Source organism: Podarcis bocagei, assembly GCF_964188305.1.
Source record: "Podarcis bocagei genome assembly, chromosome: 4".
In the NCBI taxonomy this organism is placed as follows: Eukaryota; Metazoa; Chordata; class Lepidosauria; order Squamata; family Lacertidae; genus Podarcis; species Podarcis bocagei.
The window spans coordinates 6,032,554-6,059,448 of NC_138128.1; the positions used below are offsets into that span (position 1 = coordinate 6,032,554).

The 26,895-nt window shown below is 45.7% G+C and overlaps 1 protein-coding gene across 1 annotated transcript in view; it reads left to right on the top strand.

The window, feature by feature from the left end:
* Window positions 1-1,854: 1,854 nt before the first annotated feature.
* The window catches only part of EIF2B5 (eukaryotic translation initiation factor 2B subunit epsilon), a 30,724-nt gene continuing 5,683 nt past the window's right edge, over window positions 1,855-26,895 (top strand). Inside the window, exons 1-14 of the mRNA XM_081190209.1 lie at window positions 1,855-2,055; window positions 7,840-7,964; window positions 9,035-9,220; window positions 9,341-9,518; window positions 11,431-11,511; window positions 12,071-12,148; window positions 13,220-13,532; window positions 14,240-14,385; window positions 14,955-15,093; window positions 16,056-16,157; window positions 17,294-17,401; window positions 17,623-17,713; window positions 21,358-21,481; window positions 25,277-25,402. Coding sequence (XP_081046335.1) covers window positions 1,891-2,055; window positions 7,840-7,964; window positions 9,035-9,220; window positions 9,341-9,518; window positions 11,431-11,511; window positions 12,071-12,148; window positions 13,220-13,532; window positions 14,240-14,385; window positions 14,955-15,093; window positions 16,056-16,157; window positions 17,294-17,401; window positions 17,623-17,713; window positions 21,358-21,481; window positions 25,277-25,402 — 1,962 coding nt within the window. The 5' untranslated portion in view covers window positions 1,855-1,890. The remainder of the gene's footprint in view (window positions 2,056-7,839; window positions 7,965-9,034; window positions 9,221-9,340; window positions 9,519-11,430; window positions 11,512-12,070; window positions 12,149-13,219; window positions 13,533-14,239; window positions 14,386-14,954; window positions 15,094-16,055; window positions 16,158-17,293; window positions 17,402-17,622; window positions 17,714-21,357; window positions 21,482-25,276; window positions 25,403-26,895) is intronic.

Consider the following 26,895-nt stretch of genomic DNA (forward strand, 5'->3'; position numbering starts at 1 on the left):
ACTGAGGTCCAGCTCCGAGGGTCTTCTGGCGGTTCCCTCCCTGAGAGTAGTGGGCTCAGGACTGTCCTACACCCTGAGAGAGGCATTGTTGTTGTTGTTTAGTCATTTAGTTGTGTCCGACTCTTCATGACTCCATGGACCAGAGCATGCCAGGCACTCCTGTCTTCCACAGCCTCCCGTAGTTTGGTAAAACTCATGCTGGTAGCTTCAAGAACACTGTCCAACCATCTCGTTCTCTGTCGTTCCCGTCTCCTTGTTCCTTCAATCATTCCCAACATCAGGGTCTTTTCCAGGGAGTCTTCTCTTCTCATGAGGTGGCCAAAGTACAGTGGTGCCTCGCAAGACGAAATTAATCCGTTCCGCGAGTCTCTTCGTCTTGCGGTTTTTTCGTCTTGCGAAGCACGGCTATTAGCGGCTATTAGCGGCTATTAACGGCTTAGCGGCTTTAAGAAAAAGGAAACAAACTCGCAAGAACTCGCAAGACGTTTCGTCTTGCGAAGCAAGCCCATAGGGAAATTCGTCTTGCGGAACGACTCAAAAAACAGAAAACTCTTTCGTCTTGTGTGTTTTTCGTCTTGCGAGGCATTCGTCTTGCGAGCTACCACTGTATTGGAGCCTCAGCTTCAGGATCTGTCCTTCCAGTGAGCACCCAGTGAGCTGATTTCCTTAAGGATGGATAGGTTTAATCTTCTTGCAGTCTATGGGACTCAAGAGTCTCCTCCAGCACCATAATTCAAAAGCATCAATTCTTCGGCGATCAGCCTTCTTGATGGTTCAGCTCTCACTTCCATCCATCACTACTGGCAAAACCATAGCTTGAATTATACGGACCTTTGTCGGCAAGGTGATGTCTCTGCTTTTTAAGATGCTGTCTAGGTTTGTCATTGCTTTAATCCCAAGCAGGCGTCTTTTAATTTTGTGACTGCTGTCACCATCTGCAGTGATCATGGAGCCCAAGAAGCTAAAATCTCTCACTGCCTCCATTTCTTCCCTTCTATTTGCCAGGAGGTGATGGGCCCAGTGGCCATGATCTTCGTTTTTTTGATGTTGAGCTTCAGACCATATTTTGCGCTCTCCTCTTTCACCCTCATTAAAAGGTTCTTTAATTCCTCCTCACTTTCTGCCGTCAAGGTTGTGTCATCTGCATATCTGAGGTTGTTATTTCTTCCGGCAAGCTTAATTCCGGCTTGGGATTCACCCAGCCCAGCCTTTCGCATGATGAATTCTGCATATAAGTTATCGCAAACCAAAGCACTCACGCAGGACCTGCTCCAAGTCTGGGGAGAGGCAAGCAGGCAAAATTTTATGCATTTATCCTTATTTAAAAGAATAAAAATAAAAATTGTGGGGGGGGGGGTTCCCTGGGGAATGCCTTCCCATCAGATGTCAAGGAGATAAAGAACTGCTTAACTTTCGGAAGGCACCTTAAGCCAGCCCTGTATCGGGACGTTTTTAAGGATTGATGCTTTATTATGTTTTTATATGTGTTGGAAGTATCCCAGCGTGGTAGAAAGACGGGTGGGGAATAATAATAATAATACTGTAATAATAATAAAAATTGTGAATAAAAATTATAACTTTTATTATTTGACTCTGAACTCAGCAACCATTTTATTTGGGTGCAGGATCGCTTCCCAACTTCTGTGCATAAAACAAGCCGCTAAAGAAAAAAAGGCGCCGGAGCCACGCGCCGGCCACACGAAGTCGAGCGTGCGCATGCGCCGCGCGGGTCCCTCACTCCTCGCCTCCCCCCCCCTCGCGCTGGTCTTTGCTCTCCGTCTTTTGTCCATTCTGATGCACCGTCCACCTACCCCTTTCCCCGCTCTTTCCGGAAGCGGAAGAGGCGGGCCGACGGAGGCCGCGAGCGACAGCGAGTGAGAGCGAGGCGTGATGGCTGCCCGCGTCGGCGGTTCCTCCTCAGGGAAGCGTGGAGCCGGGTCCGGGGGCTCCCGGGGAGCTGAACCTCAAGAAGAGCCGCCGCCGCCTCTCCAGGCCGTGCTGGTCGCCGACAGCTTCAACCGCCGCTTCTGCCCCGTCTCCAAGGACCGGCCCCGGGTGAGGCGGCCAGGGGTGGCGGCGTGGCCTTGCCTCCCTCACGGAGGCGCCGGGCCGAAGCGAAGCGCCCGGAGCTTCTGCCTTGCCTGAGGGTCGGTGGGGGGGGGCGTGTCCCAGGTTCGATCCTCAGAAGCATCTCCGGGCAGGTCTGGGAGAGACCCGCTAGCTGGTCAGCGCTGATAATTCTGAGCTGAGTGGACCAGCCTTGGGTGCCCAGGTGTTTTAGAGCCGTAGAGTTGGAAGGGACCCCGAGGGTCATCTACTCCAACCCCTTGCAAGGCACGGATCCTGGCTAAAGGATCCCTGGCAGATCTCCGACCTCCACATTAAAACCTCCAAGGAAGGAGATCTCTGGGCTACAGCTGCCGGCACTTCTAGCCATCAGCCAGGGAGGTTGGGAAAGCACTGCTGGCATCTGTCTCAGGAAGGTTGCAGCGGCCGCGGCGGCTATAGAGACCGAAGCAGGAGAGACATGTTTTGTTGCAGCTGGGGTGGATGAAGGCGTCCTCCGGTTGTACTGCTGCAGGTGTACCGTGGCATTTATTCTCTCTGCGCTCCTCCTCTCGTTTCTCCACTGGTCACTGCTGTGGATGCATACCCTGTCTCCAGGCACTGTGACCATTTGCAAGGGATTCCCACACAGCCGGGTTGATGTTGCCAGCCTTCATGTCACAAATCTAGACATCTTCGTAACGCAGAATTGGTCTGCCAGCAGCCTTGGTCCCTGAAGCTGACTCAGCCATGTGTTACAAAGGTGTCTGCAAACGTTACATGAAGGACGGCAACATCAACCCTGCTGTGTGGGAATCCCTTGCAGATGATTGCAGTGCCTTGAGGTCTGGCTCGGCCTAAGGCAGCATCCTCTGAAGTTTGTGGAAGGACTGCAGCTCGTGTCTGCGTTGGCCTGATTCAGTCTTCAGTGTCATCTCCAGCTGAGTTGAGAGAGACTCCTGACTGAAATCCTGGAGAGCTGCTGCTGGCCAGTGTATGCAGTATTGAGCTGGGTGGACCCCAGTTGTCTGGCTCATTTTGTGGAGGAGCCACAGCCCAGAGAGTTAAAGTGTCTGCCTTGCAAGCAGAAGGTTCCAGGTCTGATCCCCGGTGGCATCTCCAGGTAGGGTTTGGAGATGTTCCCTTTCTGAAACCCTAGAGATCCACCACCAGTCACTGCAGACAATACTGAGCTAGATGGACCGATAGTCTGACTTGGTATAAGGCAGCTTCCTATGTGTACCCTATGAGTAAGCCCCATTGGATTCAATAGAGCTTCCCTGTGGTTGGTCACAGTTTGGATTGTGCTGTCATTCAGTGGTTGAAATTCATCCCCCTTCCTCCCAACACTGATCTTTGCTCATCTTTGGAAAAAGCTTCATCTCTCCTGTTGCATGACAGTTTGCTGTTAAAGCAGCAGAAATTATTTCTTTTCTTATAAAAAAGAATGGCTGACCTTCAACTAAACAATCGCACAAGCCGAATGAGCCCCTTGTGCAATGGACCTTTTGTTTTCTCCTTGCCCCCTGCCCCCCATGCACACACCCCATTGTCCCCAAATGTGCTGCAGAAGGTTGGGGAACTTCATAAAAGATTTAGGGGGTGTATGGGGAGAAGAGGGGGAGAATGTTTTATTGTGTAAGGAGAAATCCTAGCAGTGACAACATTTTCTTTAGTGCTATGTTGAATTCCACCCTTTGTGTCTTCCATTCTTGGAGAGATTACTTCCATTGTATCTTTAGACTCCATTCATAGCACACTCCTTTCTTAACTGATAGTTCCAAGAATCTCATTGTAGGGACATATTTAAGATGTTCACCTCCAGCCTCTGAGCCATGCACCCAACACTGCAAGCATTTTGTGTACACACAAATGCCAATGAAAAATCTCTATTGGGAAGTTTTAGGGATAATTTCTGAGGGCTGGAAAGATGTTCTTTTTTCTGAAAGTGAGCCAGATTAAGTCATCTTTCCACCTGTCAGAACATTAGCTTGCATCTTTTAAAGTAAGGAAAGTCATGATCCCTTATATTCAGTGCAATAGAAGGGTTAGTACTAAGACTTAAGCCTTTCTAGGTAGCTTCTCTGGGATAATTCATATGATCCATGAACAACAGCATGCCTTCCACTGAAATTACCAGTTGTTGTGGAAGATGTGTCATCCTTTGATCTTGCCTTTAAAAGGGGGGGAATCCAGTATTTAGGAAGCCCTTGTAATCTGTGTCATTGCTGGTTGTTAAGCAGGCTTTGCTGGATAGTTTTTCAGTTTACAGCTGGCAAAACCTATTAAAAAGAGACACCTATTATTGTGAAAATAGCAGCTGAGCCCTGTCATAGTTCAAGAAAAGAGAATCAGTCAGCTCTTGAGCAGATTCCTTGGTAGGCTGGAGAATTCATCATATTTTCTTGCAAGAGGAGTCCACAGTGATGGCTCCTGGTGGCTGATAAAAATATTATCCAGTTTTGAGGCACCTGCAGTCATCTGAGGAGTTATGTGAGCATTTACTTGATTGCATGCTTGTTTTGGAATGAACACATGCAACAGTTTGCTAAAACAGTTTCAGCAGAGTGCATGTTAAAGAACACACAAAGAGAACTTGGGACTCATTTCCAACAAGAAACTTTAAGTGAAGAATACCATATGCAGCAAGCTGGAGTGAATTGATTAGACTCAAGTTGCTGCCAAGTTTTTGTGGCACGATGGGGGGGAAGGGAACTGAACTATTTTTTTTTGCAAGGGCTGATGGAGACAATAGCATTGCTCTTAAGAAACTCTCATAGATGAACTTGTAGGCTATGAGCAGGAACGAACAGAAGGGTGCCATGACTGAGAAGGCCCAGTTAAATATAGTCACCTGTCTTAACTTGAGAAGCAGGAGAAGGATTTCCCCCCGCCCAGCAATCTTTGATTTAAAGGGAGAGTGTGTGGGCAGATGCATTTCTAAAAGTTACTGAGTCCAGACGATTAAGGGTTTTAACAATTAGCACTTTGAAGTTTTCCTGGAAGCTGTATGGTTCATTGAGTTAGCTGGCTTTCGGCAAAATGCACAAGCCAGACACCTAATGTATAGGCATGTGTACACCTCAGACATGCAGGTCCCCTTAGGTCTTAAAACTTTAATGTGGGAACTTCCCATCAGTCACTAGTTTACAGTGAAGAAAAATAAACTACAAATCCATGCTGTGGTTAATTAGGAAACAATCTGCACCAGTTTAACGTTCCGGCTGTTGGAGCTACTGTTGTCATGTGTGCCTGGAAACAATGTGTGCCATTGTGTAAGAAAGGAAAGATGGCTGATCAGTGTGATAAGAGAGCACTTTTATTCCCTGAAATTTGAGGATGTGGCCATATGTCAAGAACCCTCCCACCACAAGGTAACAGCCAGGGGGAAAGGGAAATAGGAGGGATCAGGGATTATAAGAGCCGAAGTATGGCTGTGCTATCTCGTTTCCTGTACTTCCTGTGAATGAAAGACTGAATTTGGGCTGAAACGAAATTACAGGCAGAGGTTTCTAGCAAAAGTTCTGTTGGTTCGCCTGTCTAGACTCTGTGGAATGAAGCCATGAGGCAGGGAATGTGTGAGAAGGCTGACTTGTGGGTTTTTTGTTTTTTCGAAGGTTGACTTGTTAATTGGTTTATACACAGAAATGATTCAAACAGGTTTTACGGTGAGGAAAAATAAAACACATACCTGGACCGTGGTTAGTGAAAAAGGAACTCCAGCAAGTATTTTGGAGGCTGCTTTGCTTTTTACCTTGCTGACGTGGAAGCTGCTGTCGTAATGTGTCGCTTTGAGGGAGTTGTGGCTTTGCTGGAGGCTAAAGAGGCAAAACCACCACACAAAACTGCATTCCTTCCCTGCATTGAATTAGCCAGCCAGTCTTGTAAGAAGAGTACTTTTACTACCTAAAATTCGAGGTTGTCGCAGCCTGGGAGGATGTGTAGCTTTAGTGTTGTCCGATGAACAACTTGGGTCCAGGGTACCATAAGGATCGCCCAAGTCCTTATATCCCAACTTGTTCACTGGGATAATCTGGAGGAACGCTGTTCATTGTACCCACTGCTACAGAGGCCTTACTGGCCTCAAACAGAAGTCAGACATTTAGTGTCAGTGGTCCCATGCCTTGGAACACTTTTCCAGCAGAAATTCAGCAGGCACCCTCACTTTTGAAGACTTTCCCATGCCAACAGGCCTATGTAGCAACTTGAAGGTTTTTTGTTTTTTGAGTGGCCAGTTGTTTTAATCATTGTTTTGCACGGCTCTTTCCCATTTTATCTTTGTATACCACCCTGATACTGTAGTAGATAAATGGCAGTATATAAATAAATGATGACTTTGGCAACTGGACATGCAATGTTTTTAACCTTTGATGTTTTATTGTGTTTTTAATATTCTATTGGGAGCTACCAAGAGTGGCTGGAGCAACCCAAGTTAGATGGGCAGCATATAAATACAATCATCATCTTGCCATTTATTTTGGGAGACTGGTTGAGGACAGAACGGGAGATAAAAGGATGTGATTTGCTGGCTGCTGCATCAGCAATAGGAGATAGGAGAGCATGACACAGCAGGAATTCATACCAGGCTGTGTGTTATTGGCCGTTAGTATGTTTTGTTGAAGAGTCAGGTTAAATGGAGCCTGCGTGCAGTGATAAAAGCTTGTGGAACTTTAAAGCAGGAGAGCATACTTTGTGATGCAATCCTTTGCATTTCTGCTTGGGTCCAATTCCCACCAAGTTACGTGGGAATGTGCCTAGTAAATGTGCCTAGATTTGCAGCCTTACAGAGCAATCCTAGGCACGCGTACTTGTGTTGATTGTCCCATTGTGTTAATTGGGGCTTACTTCTAGGAAAATGTGCATAGGATTGCTGCCTTAATTTCTTTGATAGACCAACCAACTAAGGAGGGTTAAATTAGTGGAGCCAAGACCGAAAAAGAATGGAAAATTGGAGGCCATGGGTGAAGCTGTACCCCAGTGCCTGGTTCAATATAGCTGTTGCTATGCTGTGATGCGTGTCACCTTCCTTTTACATGAGATGGAAGATGTGCTCATTTGGATGTCATGCTGGCTCTGTTGTATTGCTGGACTAAGGCATGGAAATATTAAGATGGCCTATTGATAAAAGCTGCAACTCGTTGTTAACTTAGCTTGTCGTTTTAATATCTTCAGAAGGCCACTTGAGGTGAGATTTAAAATTTTAATTGGCTAACGCTAGAAGGAAGATGGAATGGCGTGCAGGACTAAGTCCCCGAAGAACATAAAACTTTCAAACTCGGCAGTGCTGTTAAAGAGGATCAAAAACTTATTCTAACAAGTTTCAGGGGCATGAATTCTATAAACCCAGGGTATGGGGTTGTTAATTTCAAGGTCAAATTACACATTATGCTAAATGCATGATTGCATTCAATATGTCTGGTTGGTTTTTTCAAAAACCTAGTGGCTGTGGATTGGGACCATGCAGGGAGTGTCCCTGTACTGGACATCCCTGTCCAGATGAATATCACCCCTTGAAGTTTGCCATTGGGGAGAAGACACTTTTAGCACCAGTAGCAGCTTGGGGGCTGATTTTTGTCAGGTGTGCTGGGGAGGGCAGGGCTTAACCCTCCTTGCTGTGGTCTTGATCCTATTCCCCGCATGGCTGCTATTTAAAAACAACACCACACAAACTGTTTCATTGAATACAATCACACATTGAAAAAGACGTTAGGGTGTGTTCCTGCTAGCAGAATTATAGAATATAATGTATTATAACTTTTTTTGTGGAGACGCTGACTTTTCTTTATCCTGTAGGCTCTGATTCCATTGGCAAATGTAGCCATGATAGACTACACCCTGGAATTCCTAACTGCAACTGGAGTGGAGGAAACCTTCGTCTTCTGCTGCTGGAAGTCAGCAGAGATCAAGGAACATTTACTGTAAGAGCAGACACATTTTTGTTGCTTTTGGTCCTCCTTAGCTTTATCTCAGGTCAGCTATTCCTGCTGATGGCTTTTGTAGGCCGGAGGTGGTCAGCCCCCATAACCTCATGCTTCAAGTGGCATATAGGTTTGTGGCATCCAAGGGCAGATATGCTACAAGATGATGCTGTGCTTTGCTAGGAATTGGGCGCCATGTATGAGTGTGCTAAGTGGTGGAACTGAGGCAGAGAGAGATGTTGGGGGGAGAGGGAATGTTAGCAAGAGAGAAAACGGGATTTTAAACCAGCCCCTGCTTTCCTCAAAGTCTGTAGTACACACTCTTTATATAAACAGTAGGGTGACAGAATAGTTAAGATATCAAAGATACCTTAAAATCAACTCATTCTTTCCAGCTTTCTTTTGTTAGGTGAAACCCACATATGAGAGGTTTCCTGTAGACGGTTTCTTTTATACTTCATACACAAGTTAATATCTCTGTTTTCCAAGATAATCTGGAATAGTTCCTGATCTCCAAATTTATAGCAGTGCAAATAAAGAATAATAAATATGGGCTAAGCAGTCTTGTAGCTTTATGCTCTGCTCAGGTAGACTCATTTGGTGATTTCGGTTCATAATGCTGGTTTTGGGGGTTTTTAAGTATGTATGTCTTTGGATTTATATCACTCCTTATTCTGAATTCTTAGAATGACTAGTAGCATTTTAGTATTCTGTGGGTTTTTTTGAAATCTCCCCCATTCATGGAGAAATCTTTTAGCCCGATCCTCCGCATTTTTATTATTAATTAAATTTATTAGATGCCTTCTCTTGCCACATACTGCTCAAGGCATCTTTACAGAAAACAAAAACAAAAGTGGCAAGAAAGAAACGCTTATTTTCATTAAAACCAATGGGGGAGGGGGTGTTAGGGTTATTTCCTTGTTGCTCCCTCAAGACATTTCAAGCCGTTTGATTTGTAATATGGTTTTTGTTTCCTCTAATGCCAGAAAAAAACATCATGGAGTCGTCATCTGCTGTACACAGTGTGCATATGTCCCCTCTAATTCCATTCTATCTGCCTTCTTTGCCAGGAAATCTAAGTGGTGCCGTCCAGCCTCTCCAAATACTGTACGGTTTGTGACTTCAGACCTCTACCGCTCACTTGGTGATGTGCTGAGGGATGTTGATGCCAAGTCACTCGTTCGCTCTGACTTCATCCTTGTCTCTGGAGATGTGGTGTCCAATATTAACATTTCCACAGCTTTGCAGGAGCACAGGTGGGTATCTGGGAGGAAGATGAAGCAGCCTTTCTTGAGTCTCTGACTGTTTTCTCCTGGTGTGTGTCACTTAAATTAAAATCTCTCTTCCTTCACCACACCCTGACCACCTCTTTACAGGCTACGGCGGAAGCTGCAGAAGAACGTGTCTGTGATGACAATGATTTTCAAGGAATCCACACCAGGTCACCGTTCCAGGTGCCAAGAGGATGACGTCATCCTTGCCATGGACAGCGCAACAAAGCAAGTGCTGCACTACCAGAGAACTCAAGGGCTGAAACGCTTCCGGTTCCCTACGGTGTGTTAATAGGGGAGCAACTGTCAGGAACCTGAGGATCAGATTGGAGTAAACAGTTGCGCGAGTGGGAGCCAGCGCAGCGAGTCCTGTTGGTGCAACAGGGGTCTCCCTTCCCAACTAGCTTTGAGGTGTTAGGGATTCATATGGGGGAGGAGAGGAATGCTTGCAGTGATGGAACAAACCTAATAATATGACATTGAATTCCTCATCCAGTTATGATGTTCTCCTGATAATCCATCACTGGTTCCCTTCCAAGACCCGGGCTTGGGCTTGCTTTTGAGCACAGACAGTTCAGTGCACCTCCCGTCTTATCTTGCAGGGTTGGTTGATGGTTGAATAAGAAAATGTTGTATGCATGCCTGAAACAGGAGTAGGGAACCTTGCGCCTGGCTGCAACCCACAGAGCCTTTGGGTTCTCCCTCTCAAAGGAACAATGAGGCTCTGCCTCAATGGTCTGAGGCAGTGTGTCTTGGATTACCAGTTCAGACGGTTGGGAATCACGGTTGGGTAGAGTGCTGTTGCGTTCAGATAATGGGAGAAAGAAGGGGGGATGGAGAGGACAGAAGAGTGGGATAAGAGAAGGGGAAGTTTAGATGATGATGATGATGATTATTATTAATATTATTATTATTAATTGAATGCTGTGGATGCTTGTGAATTGATGCCATTTTCGTTCCACTCGTTTCTGGCACTCCCTCTAACACCTTGGGGCAGCTCCATGTTTTATGCACAAGTGTGGGCAGATATGCAAGTGACATTCAATAGTGCAGCCTCTTGAGAGCCAGTGTGCTGCAGTGGTTAAGAGCGGTAGATTCGTAATCTGGGGAACCAGGTTCGCGTCCCCGCTCCTCCACATGCAGCTGCTGGGTGACCTTGGGCCAGTCACACTTCTTTGAAGTCTCTCAGCCCCACTCACCTCACAGAGTAGTGATAAAGCGGGATATCAAATCCAAACTCTTCTTCTTCTTCCTGAGCTCATTGTGGGGACATGAGTGAGGAAGTTGAGCATCTCCCCCTGTAGCAAAGGGCAACTTGCTGCACCCTAGTTTCAGTTCTACACTTCCTTCTGTGAAGGAACCCCACACGTTGCCTTAAAAGTGTGGAAAGTCTTAAACTAGGTGCATGATCCTCACTTTCAGTTCAAATCCTAGGCAAGCTCATACAACTGGGGGAAATAGGTTCGTCCCCAGCTTTGGTGGGACTCGTCCTAGCCTGAGTCAGTGGTGTTTCAAGTCAAAGGGTCTTGGGTTCTGATAAAATTTGAAAAGACACCTCTGCCTGAAACCTTCAGAGCTGCTGGCTCTTGGAGCAGAGAAAACTGGGCTCTCTTGGTGTGAAGCAGTTTCATATGTTCATATAGAGGATGTGTTTTCCTTTGTGAGCACCTCCACCTAACTTGTGATACTGTCTGAAAACACTGGGAAGCTTATTGTTCTGCATTTCATTTCACCCTACCAGTGGGGTCGCAGGGGAGTGTTGCAGAGCTCTCTAGATTCCCTGTGTGGTGTTGTGAAAAACACACAGGCCATTCACAAGCAGAAAACCACTGATTTTAAAAGAAATGTTAGCATTCTTTACCAGGAAACTTAGAAGAAAAGCAGGTAACGGTTATGCCATTAACATTCAAACATCCATTGATTAAAATATTAAATGCTGAAAACGTATTGGAGTTTGCTCCTGATTTCAATTCTGTGTACTGTTTCTGCAGGCACTAAATGTTTCTGCTGCAGGTGGTTTAGTCTGAGCTGGTTGTTGGGCTTGGCTCATGTGACACCATACACACGTGGTCCATTCAAGACACTCCTCCTGCCAGATGCTTGCTGTCGATTCTCTAGGTTAGCACGGAGAGATGTTGGTATCAAATTTGTTGTGCGAGGCTCACTAGGCCTTTGCTGTGTCCTTACCTTTTTAGAGCCTGTTCCAGGGCAACGTTGAAGAAGTACAAATACGACATGATTTGTTGGACTGCCACATCAGCATCTGCTCTCCACAGGTGGGTGTCAGAAGCAGACTCAGTGTTGCCGGTGGGGAGGCCTCCATCTCAAGTGTTGTTTTGTGTTTAGCAACGTTAAGGCAAAATGTGTTAGCTGGACGCTGAGGGCTGGCTGGTGCTTGCTGTTTAGGGAAATAGTTTATGCAGAAGGATTTCTTCAGCCTAGAGGAACGACTGCTTTGCAGTGAAACAAACTGAATCTTCCATCCGTCATCGCATGGCCCTGAGTATTATTGGAGAGTGTGAAAAATATTTCTCTCTGCTCTTTCCACACAATGCATGATTTTATATGACTTTTGCCATGCCCCCTCTTACTTGCCTTTTCTCTAAACTGGAAATCCCCCAAGGGTTGTAACCATAAGGCTATGGAGGTTAAGGCTATCAATGGCTACTTGGATGCATTAAATCTCTTTTGTGTTACACTTAATGGGAGGGGGTGTTAGAAATTCACTGCATTTTCTTCATCTTGATGCAAAGCTTTCTTAAGAGGATTATTTGGAACTGTGACTTCCTGTTCTGGCTTGTTTACCCTTATGTCGCGCTTCTTCTCTTCTCGCAGGTGGCAGAGTTATTCACGGATAACTTTGATTATCAAACTCGGGATGACTTGGTGCGCGGGCTTCTAGTGAACGAAGAAGTAAGTTGGTGTGATGGGAGGCTGCTCTGAGAGGACGAAGAGCCAGAGGCTGCACAGTGCTAACGTCAAGGACTGATGAAGGGGTTTGTGGGTGGAGGAAGTACAGGGAGCTGGGGGCCTCAATCTTTAGTGTCATATTTGAGCAATGTTTTGGCTGAATGTGGCAGATGGTTGTCCCAGGCTGGTTGCTGAGGCACATCCACTGCATTTTGACATCAGGAACACACCTTCACTGTATTCTTTTTGGCAGCCACCTAAAATGTTTTTCTTTGCACAAGCCTATTCAGACATAAATACATACATACATACATAATTTTATTTATATGCCACCTTTTCATATGCCACCACACTGAAGGTGGCTTTACAACATGAGAAAAATATATATGCACATAGCAAAAGTAGTTCTAAACAATACATAAAGCATTTAAAAATACAAAACCAAACTGAAATGTTTCCATATGAATCACAACAAAATCTAAAATAAAGATACAAAAAAGCCAACAGTAACCACATCCTCCAACAAAAACTCCCCAACAACAGCCCAGCTCAGGAGTCTGTTTGGCAGCCTTAGCTTTGTAGCTGGATCAGTTAGGGCCCTCCCGGACTAAGTGGAAAAGGCCTGCAAGGCAGGGAGCAGGTCTTCCAGGGCTCACAGGTCAATCTCTGACCTTTTCTTTATCTCTTTTTAACGTACGTGTTGTCTTATGCTCAGCTTGGTATGTGGTCTAATTACTGAGTGACCTGTGAAAGTAGCTTTGCAGGTGTGCCATAGCTGTGTGCAATGAAACCCCTGGAAGGGTAGAAATCCAACAAGCAGCTGAAGTCTTCGAGAATCCAAAATCCGAGTCAAATTCCAGCTTCCTCACGGAAAGGAGTCAAACTATCAGCTGCTTTGCTTGGGAATTGGTGACCATGGCCTGTCCTTGCTGTTTTGGCTTTTTGAATAGCATCTCTGAACAGTGCCTCTCTCCTGGACGCTTTAGTTGAGATTCCTGCATTGCAGCGGGTTGGATTAGATGACCTTTGGGTGCCCCTTCCAACTCTACAATTCTCTGATTCTCCCTTCTCCAGGTCCTGGGCAACCAGATCCATATGCACGTGACATCCGAAGAGTATGGCGCCCCTGTGTCCAACTTGTTGATGTACGAGTCCGTGTCCTTTGACGTCCTGCAGCGCTGGGTTTACCCGTTGACTCCGGAGATGAACTTCACCGACGACAAGACACAGAGTTGCACGCATTCGCGGCACAACATCTACCGGGGGGCGGGGGTGAGCCTGGGTCATGGCAGCGTCTTAGAAGAGAACGTCCTCATCGGGCAGGGAACATCCGTTGGCAGGAAATGCTCCATAACCAACAGCGTTATTGGCCCCAACTGCAAAATAGGCAAGTTCTTCCCTAAGTGAGGGTGCATGGGTTGGTGGAGAAGTCCGCAGCGTTTTGTGGTTGAAGGAGCAGGAGTTCTGATAGAAGAAATGATAAATAGCCACCAAGAGACAAATGGGGGAGGTGAAGTTACATCGGAAGGGGCAGAATTATCCATCTCTGTCTCAGAATTGGTTCTGCTACTCAGACAGTGTAGCATACGCTTTGACAATCTGTTCTGGATTGCAAGCTGTCACAGCTGGGTTGGAGTGCATTGCAGGGCCTGGGCTGGTTCAGGCTCAGACTTCATGGGGTTGACCCATTGGGTTATGCTTGAGTCTTTCTTCTTTTTCTCCTTGCGTTTGCCCTACATAAAAGACCTGCTGCTACCTCTTGTCTTTGAGCGCCAGCATCCCAACACTGGGGACAGGCTCAGAGCTGTCACAGCATGCTAGGTTCTGCTCAGAACATGGAAGGTGGCACATCTTACCATCTGCAAGAGAAGGGTGGGTGAGCAGGAAAGGTAGGAAATTGAGGGAGCTGTGACAAGGGAGAAGCAGGTAAAGGGAGGGCTAGGATGAGTCAGGGTATATATTGGCAATCCCAGGTTCTTGCATGGAGTGTCTGTAGGGTTAGCTAGCAGCATCGAGTGTTTCTGCTGCATGATGGGTAACTGTGTAGTGTAAGATGACAGTTCTGTTTCACTTCCTTTTGTCTGTGATTGGCAGGGGATGAGGTCATTTTGGACAGGGCGTTCCTGTGGAACGGCGTCCGTGTAGGGGACCATGTACGAATCCAACAGTCTATAGTGTGCGACGAGGCCGAAGTGAAGAAGGGGGTAACCTTGAATCCTCGCTGCGTTCTCACTTCCCAGGTGAGTTCGAGGAGCTGCTGCTCTGCCCTTGGACTAGGTTTCTTATGTGATATGTTAGTGGACAGATTTCTGGCCCTTTGTCCCCAAGACACCCCTTTCAGAATTAACAATCTGGCTGAAGACTTTTTAAAAATAACAACAACAACAACAACAACAACAACAACAAAATTTATTATTTGTACTCCGCCCATCTGACTAGGTTGCCCCAGTCACTCTGGGCAGCTTGATGAATGCCCTAGGCTAGTCACTGACCCAGCCTCTGTTGCCAATCTGTGAAATGGGGATAATGATGACCTGCTTTGTGGGAGTCCTTGCGACGTAAAGATCGCAAGGCATTTTGAGCAGCTGTTAGCTTTGCTTTAAAGCAGGAGTGTGATGGCCAAGATGAGAATTGCTGGCGGCTTTGACCACTGACCTTTCCGCAGGCGCTTGGATTTGTTCCTTGGACCATCTGCCTACATGAACGCTCTGTAATTCTGGGACTGGGGTTTGCAGGTGCTTTTTTCCTCCCGGAGGAGTCAAAGCACCAGTTATTCCTGGCATAGATGGAAACATTGCTTCATTTCCAGGTGGTGGTGGGACCTGACATGGTCCTCAAAGAAGGCACCGTCATCTCTCTGCATCCCACGGATGAAGAGGAGGAGGATGACGACCAGTTCAGTGATGATTCGGGTGTGAACAAAGAAGAGAGCAACGTGAAGCTAAAAGGTGTGTGAGCAATTCTGTCTGGAATTGCTGGCAAACAAAGTGTGGGGTCCCCTACCTCCCCCCCCCCCCATGTCTTGTATTCATGGTGGCTTTTACAGAGCCTTGTGCTTGTTCAATTTGGAAAATTAGATAATGTGCAAGTCCTGGTGGTTAAGCAAGTGGCTGAGGGACCTGTCCCTAGGGGAGCAGTAGGGAGGAGATGGAGGACAGGACAGAGACGTCAGCTCCTCCTGTTAGGTGGTGCAGCGTTCAGCATATTAAGCTGATCTTAGGTTCAAATCCAAGCTCAGCCATGGTTTTGCCAGCCTTAATTTCTGCATCTTGAAAATTGCAATTAGGGCTTAACTGCTGGAGAACGTAAGAAGAAACTGCTGGACCAAGCAGGACCCAAACACAAGAGCTGTCTCCCCTCCTGTGGCTTCCAGCAACTGGTATTCAGAAGCATTACTGCCTCTGGCCATGGAGGCAGAGTGTAGCCATCATAGCTAGTAGCCACAGATAGCCTTATCCTTCATGAATGCGCCTAATCTTTCAAATCCACCCAAGTTGATAACCATCACTGCCTCCTGTGGGCTAAGTTCCATAGGTTTAACTGTGAGCTATATAAAGAAGCAATAGCTTCAACCTTCTTAAAAGGGAGAGCCCACTGTTAACTCTGCGTTGTTGGTTGGTTCGTTTTTGATAACATGGAAATAATCTGATGCTGTGTTTTAGAGAACGATTTGAAAAGAAAGATGACTGTCCAGGGAAGAAACGGGGAAATACCATGCTAAACATGTACAGTACCATTTTCAATATTGAACACAGGCTGCCAGCCTTGATCTACAGGTCATCACGCACTGTTTGGGCCACATCTATTGGGGGTGTGTGGTCATGCTGGCCGCCTCCTTTTCTTAACCCAGCCTGATTCTTGAGAAGTGGTTGAAATCAAGCCAACGTTGCTTCCTTTCCCCCTACTCTAGGCTACAATATAGCGGACGTTGGTTCAGAGGGGAGAGGCTATCTCTGGAAAGCAGATGATGAGAATGACGTAGACCAAGTGGAGCAAAGGCAGAGTCTTTGGGGTAAGAACAAATGGCACTGGGGCAAAGTGGGTTTGAACAGGCGCCTGTTGGTGGAATGTCACAGCCACAGAAGAGAGGGCTCTTGATTGTGGGCCCTGCCCACCAGCTGCTTGTCCCATACAGAAGCCCTTGGAATGATCAGGAGCTGGGCAAGAAGGCAGAAGAGGCAGCAACTTCCCTTAGCCTTGCAAATGATTGACTTGTTCCGTGTTCAGGCTTCCTCCATATGGCACAGCCAGCAGCCAGATACAGGATTCTTATTCTTACTATTTTATTTATTCACCTGCTGGTGGAAGAACAACAAGGAGGAAGCCAATCTAGCTTCTCTAGGGAGGGAGTTCCAAAGGCTAGGGGCAGCCACCGAAAAGGCCTCCTAGGAACATGAGAGCCAGTTTGGTGTACTGGTTAAGAGCAGTAGTCTCGTAATCTGGGAAACCGGGTTCGTGTCTCCGCTCCTCCACATCCAGCTGCTGGGTGACCTTGGGCCAGTCACACTTCTTTGAAGTCTCTCAGCCCCACTCACCTCACAGAGTGTTTGTTGTGGGGGAGGAAGGGAAAGGAGAATGTTAGCCGCTTTGAGACTCCTGAAGGGGAGTGAAAGGTGGGATATCAAATCCAAACTCTTCCTCCTCTTCTTCTTCTTCTTCTTCCTACTTGGGAGGCCATGCCGATGCCTTCCATAGGCAGGATCCTGCACTGCCGGGTGACAGTTTCCTTTCCTAATACTTGCTATGGTGTCCAAAGATCAGCTGAGAGCATCTTGCAGTACATAGTTCTTGGTAGACTGAGCAAGGGTGGGGTTCAGCACTGCGTTCTTCCATCTCCACAAGCATTTCAGCTTGCCAGATGGAACGATCCCCCCCTCCTCCCTACATGCGCTGTTCCTGAGGTTCTCCGGATGCCCCCTGAACCAATTTCAGGGTTCCTTGCTCAGGGTTTGTGTTCAAGGGGCTGGTTAGGCGAACCCTGCCCCTTAAAAAGCCATTCTTGGGTGGCTTCATAGCTTTGCATAAACACCCAGCAGGTGGAATATCATCCTCTGGGCTGGGGCATAGAAATGACGAAGGGGTGCTTGGCCAAATTGATTTTGGGGGTACCTTCCGCAGCCGGTCACTTTTTCTTTCCATCTTCAATAGGTCCCATTTTAAATGCAGAAGAAGAAAGCGAGTCAGAAAGTGACATGAGTCTGGGGTCTGAAGGAGCAGACAGCCGGACAGCTTCTCCTCTGTTGGATGATATCAAAGGTAAGAGCCATTTGGCTTTCAAGGTAAGGAGTTAGCTCTGCGTGCATCCTCTTCCCTGTTGTGTACTGTGTAGAAAACCACTTGTGCAATAAAGAGAATCCAAGCTTGGCCACTGGACTTTGCAGATTTGGGAACTGATGCCTCCTGCTATTGGCTCTTTCGCAGGGAGTGCTGGTGTTTGTTGCTTCTGATCTAACAATCTGCTGTTTCCTTGGCTGCAGTTTTCCAGAATGAGGTGCTGGGTACCCTGCAGAGGGGCGAAGAGGAAAACATATCCTGTGACAACCTGGTTCTGGAGATCAACTCTCTCAAGTATGACAATGTCACCCAACCAAAAAAAATACGTTTTGAACTTGCAGGAGGTTGTTGTTTGAGGGTGGTCTTCTCAGTCCCTCAGTTCAGAGACAAGACAATTATGCAGAGCCACAATTGCACGTGTGAGGCCCACAGTTACATGTACAAAGCTCTATTTTGTGTCAATTTGATTTTTGAACAGCAGGAGATAAAGCAGAATTCAGGTCAATTCCCTGTTCTGTTCCTCTTGCATCTCAGGCTTATTTCTAAAGCCAGTCATGGAAGTGAGCAGGAGGAGGAAGAGGATGCTCTGACCAGGCGTGTCTGTATGTTCCCTGTCTCTCCACCTCTTCCACGATAGCAGAGACATTTCAGACCATTCCCATAATTAAGGGGAGTAAGATGTTTAAAGAATGGCAGAGAGTATTATCAAGATTTATATGGCAGGGTAAAAAACCCCGTATAAAATATAAACTGTTGACAGATAGAAGGGAAAGGGGAGGCTTTGCCTTACCGGACCTAGGACTCTATTATGAGGCAGTATGTCTCTGTTGGATAAAAGACTGGGCCAGGCTAAAGAATAAGGAGTTACTTGATTTAGAGGGCTTTAACAATAGGTACGGATGGCATGCTTATCTGTGGTGCGGTAAGAGGAAAACACATAAAGGGTTTGAAGATCATATTTTTAGAGGCCCACTTATTGAAGTATGGGAAAGATATAAGAACATGCTAGAACCTAAGATCCCACACTGGCTTTCACCCCTTGAAGTGATGAGCATCAAGAAAGTCAATATGAGTGGGGATTGGGCAACATATGAACAACTGCTAATGAAAGAGAATGGGAAATGGAAATTAAAACCGTATGAGCAGGTTAAGGGGCACGTATATGACTGGTTACATCATATCCAAGTTAACGAGATGTTTAGAAAAGAGGCCAAAGATAGAGGGTATGCGGATAAAGAATCAAAATTTCAGACGGAAATCATAAATAGCGAGGTGAAAACAATATCTAAAATGTATAAGATGCTGTTGGACTGGAACTTGGCAGACGAAGAAGTTAAGACAGTAATGATTCGATGGGCAAATGATGTGGGCCATGCTATACAATTTGAGGATTGGGAGAATCTATGGAAAGAGGGTCTGGACTTCACCGCGTGTATGACAGTGAAAGAGAATGTCATGAAGATGTTTTACAGGTGGTACATAACACCTGTGAAATTGTCAAAAATGTATAAAGTAGACAGCAAATGTTGGAAGTGTGAAGTGAAGGAGGGTGTTTTTTACCACATGTGGTGGGAGTGCAGGAGAGTGAGAGAATTTTGGGAGGAAGTGTATATAGAATTAAAGAAGGTTCTAAAGTATACGTTCAATAAAAAGCCCGAAATTTTCCTGTTAGGAATATTAGGGAATGAAATTAAAAAGAGAGATCACAAATTTGTGTACTACGCAGTAACAGCAGCAAGGATAGTCCTTGCTCAGAAGTGGAAAAAAAAGGAAATGCCAACAATAGAGGAGTGGAGATCGAAGTTATTGGACTACGCGGATTTAGATAGATTAACGGGAAAGATCAGACATCTAAGAGACCAAAAGTTTGTCAAGGACTGGGGAAAATATATAGATTACTTGGAACATCTTAGTGAAGGTCAAATAACGCTAAAGGGATTCAGAGAAGCACTGTGAAACAGGAAGAGGTATTGTCCAAGATAAATAGAGGTAGAAGAATGTCTAATGACAATACATACTAGGCAATGTGTATCTTAGAACCTAACTGCGGAAGATTTACGGGCGGGCTGAAGGAAGTTCAGAAAGAGACGACTATGTTAATTTGACAGGTGAAAATCTTTTATTGTATATACGGTATATTTGCTTTGTGCTGTTATTTCTTTTCTTTACTCTTATCTAATTCTCTTCTTTACTTTTGGAAAATCAATAAACATTTACCATGAAAAAAAAAAAAAAGCAGAGACATTTTGGGTGGTTGCAGTGCTAAACCTCTAAGTTAGGAAACTTCTCTAGGCCTGGTTTTGGTGCTCCATATGTTGTTGGACTCTCTTTCCGGTCATCCCTGACCATTGACCACGCTGCCTGGGGCTAGTTTCCCTGCTCTAGGTTTGTCTGCTACAGGATCCTTTCCCACTCTGTAACTTTACACCCATGGAGGATAAGGCTATGCTCTGCCTCCACGGTCAGAGGCAGGATGCCTTTGAGCACCAACTGCTGGGAACTGCAGGAAGGATGCCGAGATGGATGCTGGAGCAGGTGGATCATTGACCTGGTCCAGGCTCCTCTAACATCGATGTTCAAGAGCTGCCCGCTGTTTGAGAACCACTGAAGCAAAGAATCTGACACATCATCATGTTCTCCTCTGGGCTCTTCTGTGAACAAGCGCATAGGCTCTACTTCTGAGCTGCAGGGCCCAACTCCCAGGTGCCTCTGCGATAGCTCAGTGGGTAGAGCAAGAGACTTTTAATCTTAGGGTCATGGGTTCAAGCCCCACAATGGGTGAAAGATTATTTCATTGCAGGGGTTGGACTGGATTCTATGATTATTAACACTTGTAGTGTGAGTTACAGTATGAGTTTCTTTACTGCTAATAGTAGGCGTAGTAGTAGTAATAAATCAACTGAGAACATAATCTGTAAACTTCTTGTCAAATTGGCATGTTACTTTTCTCAGCATGCTATTTATATAAGATTCTTTTTGTGGCAGTAAAGTACTGGTCGTAGGCTTTGCTGGCACTCTTAAATTTTTAGGGCTGGGTCTGGACACGGGACTGTGGCTGAGCATGCAGTAGTACAGAGCAGATCAAGATTGCTAAAAACAAAGTAGTGAATAGAATGTTTTTTTCAAATGACAGCTATGTTAACACAGAATCTTAATATAAGCATGATAGCCGTAAAGTGAATCTCTAAACTAGATAAGTGCCTCTACCAAAGATAAGTGAGTTATGGGAGAAGTGCTGATAGTCTGCCTACCAAACACGAGGCATTTCATTTTCTCCTGATGAAAGTAAGTTGTTCAAGTCTCTCCAGTAGCTCTTTGACCTTGCTTCCACCCTCCAGTCATGGGAATTTCATTTTGGCCTGCTAATTTGTTTTTGTGAGGGGAAGGCAGGGATAGGCAAAGGCAGAAAGGAGCAGCCCTGAGAAGAGGGGAGGAGAAGAAAATACAAATTTTTCCAGTGTGCAGCTTTAACTTCAAAAACTACCATGAGTGCTGGCTGTAAGAAAAAGCCTATATGGCAATATTTCAAAGATGTTATCTTTGTAAGTAAAAAAAGGAATCATGTAAAATATGCAGAGGTGCCAGGTCTGGTTGGAATGAAAAAGTGTAAACAAACAAAGAACAAAAAAACCACCCTACTTAGTTGTAAATGAAAACCACATGGTCAGACTTCCGCCATTGCTTAAAAAATGTCTGACAAAGGATCACAGCAGGAAACTCTTTCAAATTACTTAATTTATTTTGGATATTCTTCCTTGCTCATTTGAGCCAACCCACCGTGCAATTCTACACTAGCAATTACAGAGTGTTGTTGAAAGCATTGTGCATTTTCTTTAAGCTGTGCATATTGATAGTGGGTAGCAGATCAGATAGGGGAGATTGATGAGTTCCCCATCCATGTCCCATAATACCTTGCTATCTCTCTCTTCCCCATTCAGATATGCCTATAATATTGGCCTGAAAGAGGTGATGGAGGTGCTCAGTAAAGTGGTTCTGGAGTTCCCACTGCAGCAGCTAAATGCGGAAAAGGACCCTCAACATTACTGCATGCTGGTAGTCCCTGTGAGTTTCCCTGCTCTCTCACTGGATGCAGTGTCTGTCTTTACTTCTTCAGGAACTCCCCTCTGTTTGGAGAAAGGGCAGTATTTGCTGTTCCAGAGACACAGGTCTCTCCGATGCCTCCGATGAGATACTGCTAGATGCTCCCTGGGCCATTGTTTCCTGTGTTGGATTTTGTGAACTGTAAAAGCATTATCTACAGAGAAAGTGCTCGCTGTGTTTGCAATTTCCTGCTCATCTGTGGTCTGGAAAGCTTATTACAGTGGTGCCTCGCAAGACGAAATTAATTCGTTCCGCAAGTTTTTTCTTCTTGCGAGTTTTTCGTCTTGCGAAGCACGGTTTCCCATAGGAATGCATTGAAAATCAATCAATGTGCTCCTATGGAGACCGTCCGGGGACAGAGGGGAAGCGCCACGCGCCTTCCCCTCTGTCCCCGGACCTGTTTTAAAGCAAGTTTAAATCGCTTCTCCCCGTTGCCGCCCCTTGGTTCAAAAGGGGTCCGGGGAGAGAGGGGAAGGCGCGCGCGCCTTCCCCTCTGTCCCCGGAGATTGCGGGGCTGGCAACGGGGAGAAGCGATCTTCTCCCCGCCGCCCCTTGCTTCAAAAGAGGTCCGGGGACAGCGGGGAAGACGCGCTGCGCTTCCCCGCTATCCCCGGAGCTTGCGGGGCAAGCTTCGTTTTGCGAAGCAAGCCCATAGGGAAATGCGTCTTGCGAAGCGGCTAAGAAAACGAAAAACTCCTTCGTCTAGCGAGTTTTTCGTCTTCCGAGGCGTTCGTCTTGCGGGGCACCACTGTATCTATCTTTTCTTTCTTTTCTTTTAAAAAAAGTACTTCTTATGCACCCTTCACCAAAAGGGCAGCATACGAAAGTGTAAATAGGATCAATTCACGCAGCATATATTAAAAGCCAACAAAGCAAGTGTAAGAAAACCCAACAAGTCAAAATCCCTAACGTAGCTGCATCTTTTTGTTCTTGCTTCCCCCTCCCCTTTCCTCTGCCATGGTGCCGCTGCCTCTTGAATGCTTTAATAGTTTTCTTTCGTAACTCCTCTTTCCTGTAAGTATAAAATAGTAAGAAGCTGTTAACAGGCTCTGGCCGAAGTGCTATACTTAGTGGGGCTGTCTTGCTGCTTCCAGAGTGCTAATTAAATGGTGCAGGAGAGGATTGGCCAGGAATGCAAAGGGCTTCCTGTCTTTCATCCTTTCTCCTGTTCCTGGCAGTCTGTGCTGATAATCCTTGCAGTGCCCTGACTTGTCTCGGGCGAGCGCAAACGGAGCTTCAGGAAGGCTTCTTAAGCGAGGGGTGCATTCGACAACTAGCCTCCCCCAGAGGATACACGGGGGGCTCCACTGGAGCCCAACTTAATTGCTCCTTTCTTCCACTCCTGCTGTTGTGTCTACACCAGAAGTGGGAAACCTTTTAAAAAGAGGATTGGACAAATTCATGGAGGAGGGGGCTTTCGGTGCTACTAGCCATAATGGGTGCGCTCTGCCTCCACATTTTTGAAAGCAGCAATGCTGCTGAGTACCAGTTGCTGGAAACCACAGGAGGGGAGAGGGCTGCTGTTCTCACATCCTGCTTTCAGGTTTCCCACAGGCATCTGGTTGGCCTGTGTGTGAGAACAGGATATTGGACTAGATGGGCCATTGGCCTGATCCACCAAGGCCACCTGTCATGGAAGTTCTAGCTGAGATTCCTGCATTGCAGGGGGTTGGACTAGATGACCCCGGGGGTCCCTTCCAACTCTACAATTCTATGGTTCCGTGTTCTTAGTGGGCTTGTTTGTTTGTTTTTCATCCTGAGGGCCATATTGCTCATGGTCAACCTTCCTGGGGCCACCTGCACGTTGCAGGTAGGGCAATGGATGTGGCTGTTTGTGTAGTGGGCTATAGGTCATCCATGCAAAAACTGGTTTTTTCTATAGAGGCATCTCTCTCCATCCAGGCATTAACACAACTGAAGGGCATATTGCAGCCAGGCAAAAGAACTGGAAGAGTTCTTTTGATTGGAATCCCTTCTCCATTCTCCCCCACCCCGTGTTGATTTCTCTGAACCAGGCACCTCTACCCTTTCCAGATCCAGAACCCACTTTTAATGCAACAGGGACTCATTTCTTAACCTTTCACCATATGTTTGCATGGTGGCAGTGCTCCTGTTGAGAGTCACCTTGGATCAGGTCACAGCCCACCAGGTGAAGACCAGTGTTCTAGGCTGATACATTGCTTTGGGTTGGAATCTTGTCCCTTCCATTGAAGGCTCTCCTCTCCTCCTGCACCACCCTTCCTTTTCTCCAGTCCTCTGGAGCTAATCTGGGGAAGGTGTGTGGGTGGCTGCAAGAGGGAGGGGAAACTGGGCAGAAACTACCTTCTTCCCTGTCCCACGGACAGAAGCCTCTGCTGGATTAGAGAGCCTTCCGTCAGCAGACAGACCCTGCTGGATCCAATCCAGTGCTTTTCATAATGAATATTGCAGGGGGTTTTTTCTTTCAGCTAAATGTTTTCCATATTTAACTGGTTTTGTTTTACTCCTTGTGTGTTGCCTTGGGTGTTTACAAAAGGTGAAACATGAGTAAATAAATTCTTTTTTTTTTAATGCCTTTTTCATGGTACATGCAAAACTTGCCGTTCATTCCTGCTATGCGGAGGGCTCTGCCGGGATGTCACTCACGTCCTCTTGACTGTAAACAAAGCTTGCAAATTAATTCTGAGTTTCCATGCCATGCAAGCTGCCCGCAAAATTTACTACACACACACACACACACACACACACACACACTATATACAGCCCCTGCCCCTTGCATCTTTATTTTAATTTATGGAATAAATAATAATCCGCTACATTATCAAGATACTTAAAAAAAATCAACCTAATTTTCAGAACAAATGGAAATTTCCTGTTTTTTTACAAGCTCTCTGTTAATAAGCAAGCAGCTCTGGTCCTTGTGAGAATGTGAGCTACAGTGGTATCTCGGGTTACAGATGCTTCAGGTTATAGACGCTTTAGGTTACAGACTCTGCTAACCCAGAAATAGTACCTCGGGTTAAGAAATTTGCTTCAGGATGAGAACAGAAATCACGCGGCGGCAGTACGGCAGCAGTGGGAGGCCCCATTAGCTAAAGTGGTACCTCAGATTAAGAACAGTTTCAGGTTAAGAGCGGACCTCCAGAACGAATTAAGTTCTTAACCCGAGGTACCACTATATTAGTGGGAATGCTGACTGCATTTAGAGCAAGTTTTTGGCTCCCCAGCTCCCATATTCTTTGACCATTGGCCATTCTGGCTGGGGCTGATGGGAGTTGTAGTCCAAGAACTTCTGGGTGGCCTTTGATGGTGCACAGACAATGCACATAGTTATAATGGATAATGTGAAAGGAGTTTAATTTATTTCGGCTTCGCCCAAATCTGCAACCTGTGACTGGTTGTTGTGGAGCAAAATCAACAGAAGGGCTAAGCCTCAAGTACAAGCGATTTTTGTTTATTTGTAATTTGTAATAAATTCCCACCATGCTGCAGTGTATGTGATGGAGCTGCGTTGTAAGGCCCTCATCCATCCTGAACTGCCAAGCAGGGACAATGCACCATCTCCAATTGCACAAGTTTTAATTAGTATCACATGCAGATGTTGCTACAGGTGCTAATAAGGCATCCTGTCGTTATGTTGCCAACTCTTTCTGTTGCCTATATTTGTATAACGTACTGCAGTGTTTCTCAAAACTTGTCTTGCTAGCTAGGGATGATGGGAATTGTAGTAAAAAACACCTCTTTGTCTTTCTTCTGCCCACTTTACCCCTCTAACAGTTGCTGAAGAACTGGGCTCCAGTCTTCAAGAACTACATAAAGCGGGCGTCAGATCACTTGGATGCCTTGCACGCCATCGAGGAGTTCTTCCTGGAGCACGAAAACCTATGCATGTCCATGGCCAAAGTGAGTTTTTATGCGAATGGGAAGGGTGTGTGTGAGAGAGGGAGAAAGAGCTTGTTCTTTCCAATGTGTCTGCTTGAATTATGCCTTGTTTTCTGCACCAGCACTTAGAGTTGTCCCTTATCAGGAAGGGAAGGGGTCATGTGCCTGTCAGCAGGAGTTGATTAAGAAGCTGCTTTCCGATCGTTGAAAGGGACTTGTTTGTGCAGCCAACACAGTTGGCGCAGAACACACTGCTGTGTGCCCCTTGTTAAAGGCAAATGTTCAAGACGCACAAACTCCAAAAGCCTGCTATGTAGCGAGAAGATGCTAACCCTCGGATCAGATCCCAGTTTAGAAAGCAAGTTTTGCGAAGGCTCAGAAGCCTAAGCTACTCAAACCACAGGGGTCCACACAAAGTCTTCTGTTTTTGGCTAAGATGCCACCTTTTCAGACTTTTCCTCTGTAGCAATGTTGAGTTTGAAGGAGGGGTGTTAAGTGAAAATGGAGACCTTTGAGATTTTGCTCCGGCTCCTGAATTGCAGAAGTCTTTCTTCTCCCCTGAGCTGGTGGAGGCATACAAGTCTCTTGCATCACCTGCACTGCTGAGACTGCCAGGGACCTTGGAGGGCGTGTGTGCCTCTTTGCCAAACGTTCCTCTTCAACCAGGCCTACAGCTGATTAATATTCCACAGCGTTTTAAATGTGTTTTTGGGAAGGCGGTGGGGGGCGGGTGTTAATAGTTTGTTTTTTTTAATGATATTTATTACAAGTTTAAAAATTACAGAAAAAAGAGGAGGGGAAAAAGAAAACAACAAAAAACATTTAACAGGACATACATTACAATACATAGAGAAAAGAAAACATAAAAAACAATACAACAATACAGCAAAAAGAACAATAACATTAAAACACACATCCATATTCCATATCTTTATCTTTCATTTACTTGTTTCATCGACCTCACACCTCCCTTTTTGTATTCTAATTCAATTAATTGTTTCAGCAAATTCTTTCCATCTTTCTCAATTTTTATTCTATAATTTATCTTAACGATCTAACCTATTAATTAACTCAGCAAATCCTTTCCACCTTTCACTGTATTCTGTCATTAAATTACCTTAATTTATTTTAACCTTATCTTACCATAAAAAGCCTTAAAACTTAAACTTAAAACTTAATACTTATTTATACATAACTCCATATCGTTTCTACTAAAGCCAAATAGTTTCATTCCAACATTTTTCCTAACACTCATTAATTTTACACTATTTCTCAAAATAAATTTTTAAAAACTTTCTTCCAATCTTCATCCATCGTCTCTTCTTCCTGGTCTCGGGTTATGTCAGTCCTTTCTATCCATTCCATCTAGTCCATCAACCTGGTGATCTTCTGTCCGAGGCTCTTAAGTCTTTTCCATGTCTCTTCTGCAGATCTTCTTGTTTATACCTGCACTTTACTTTGTCTTTTGTTGATCTTTTTCTTAATTTCTTTCCTTTCTCATTGAGGAGTAGGTC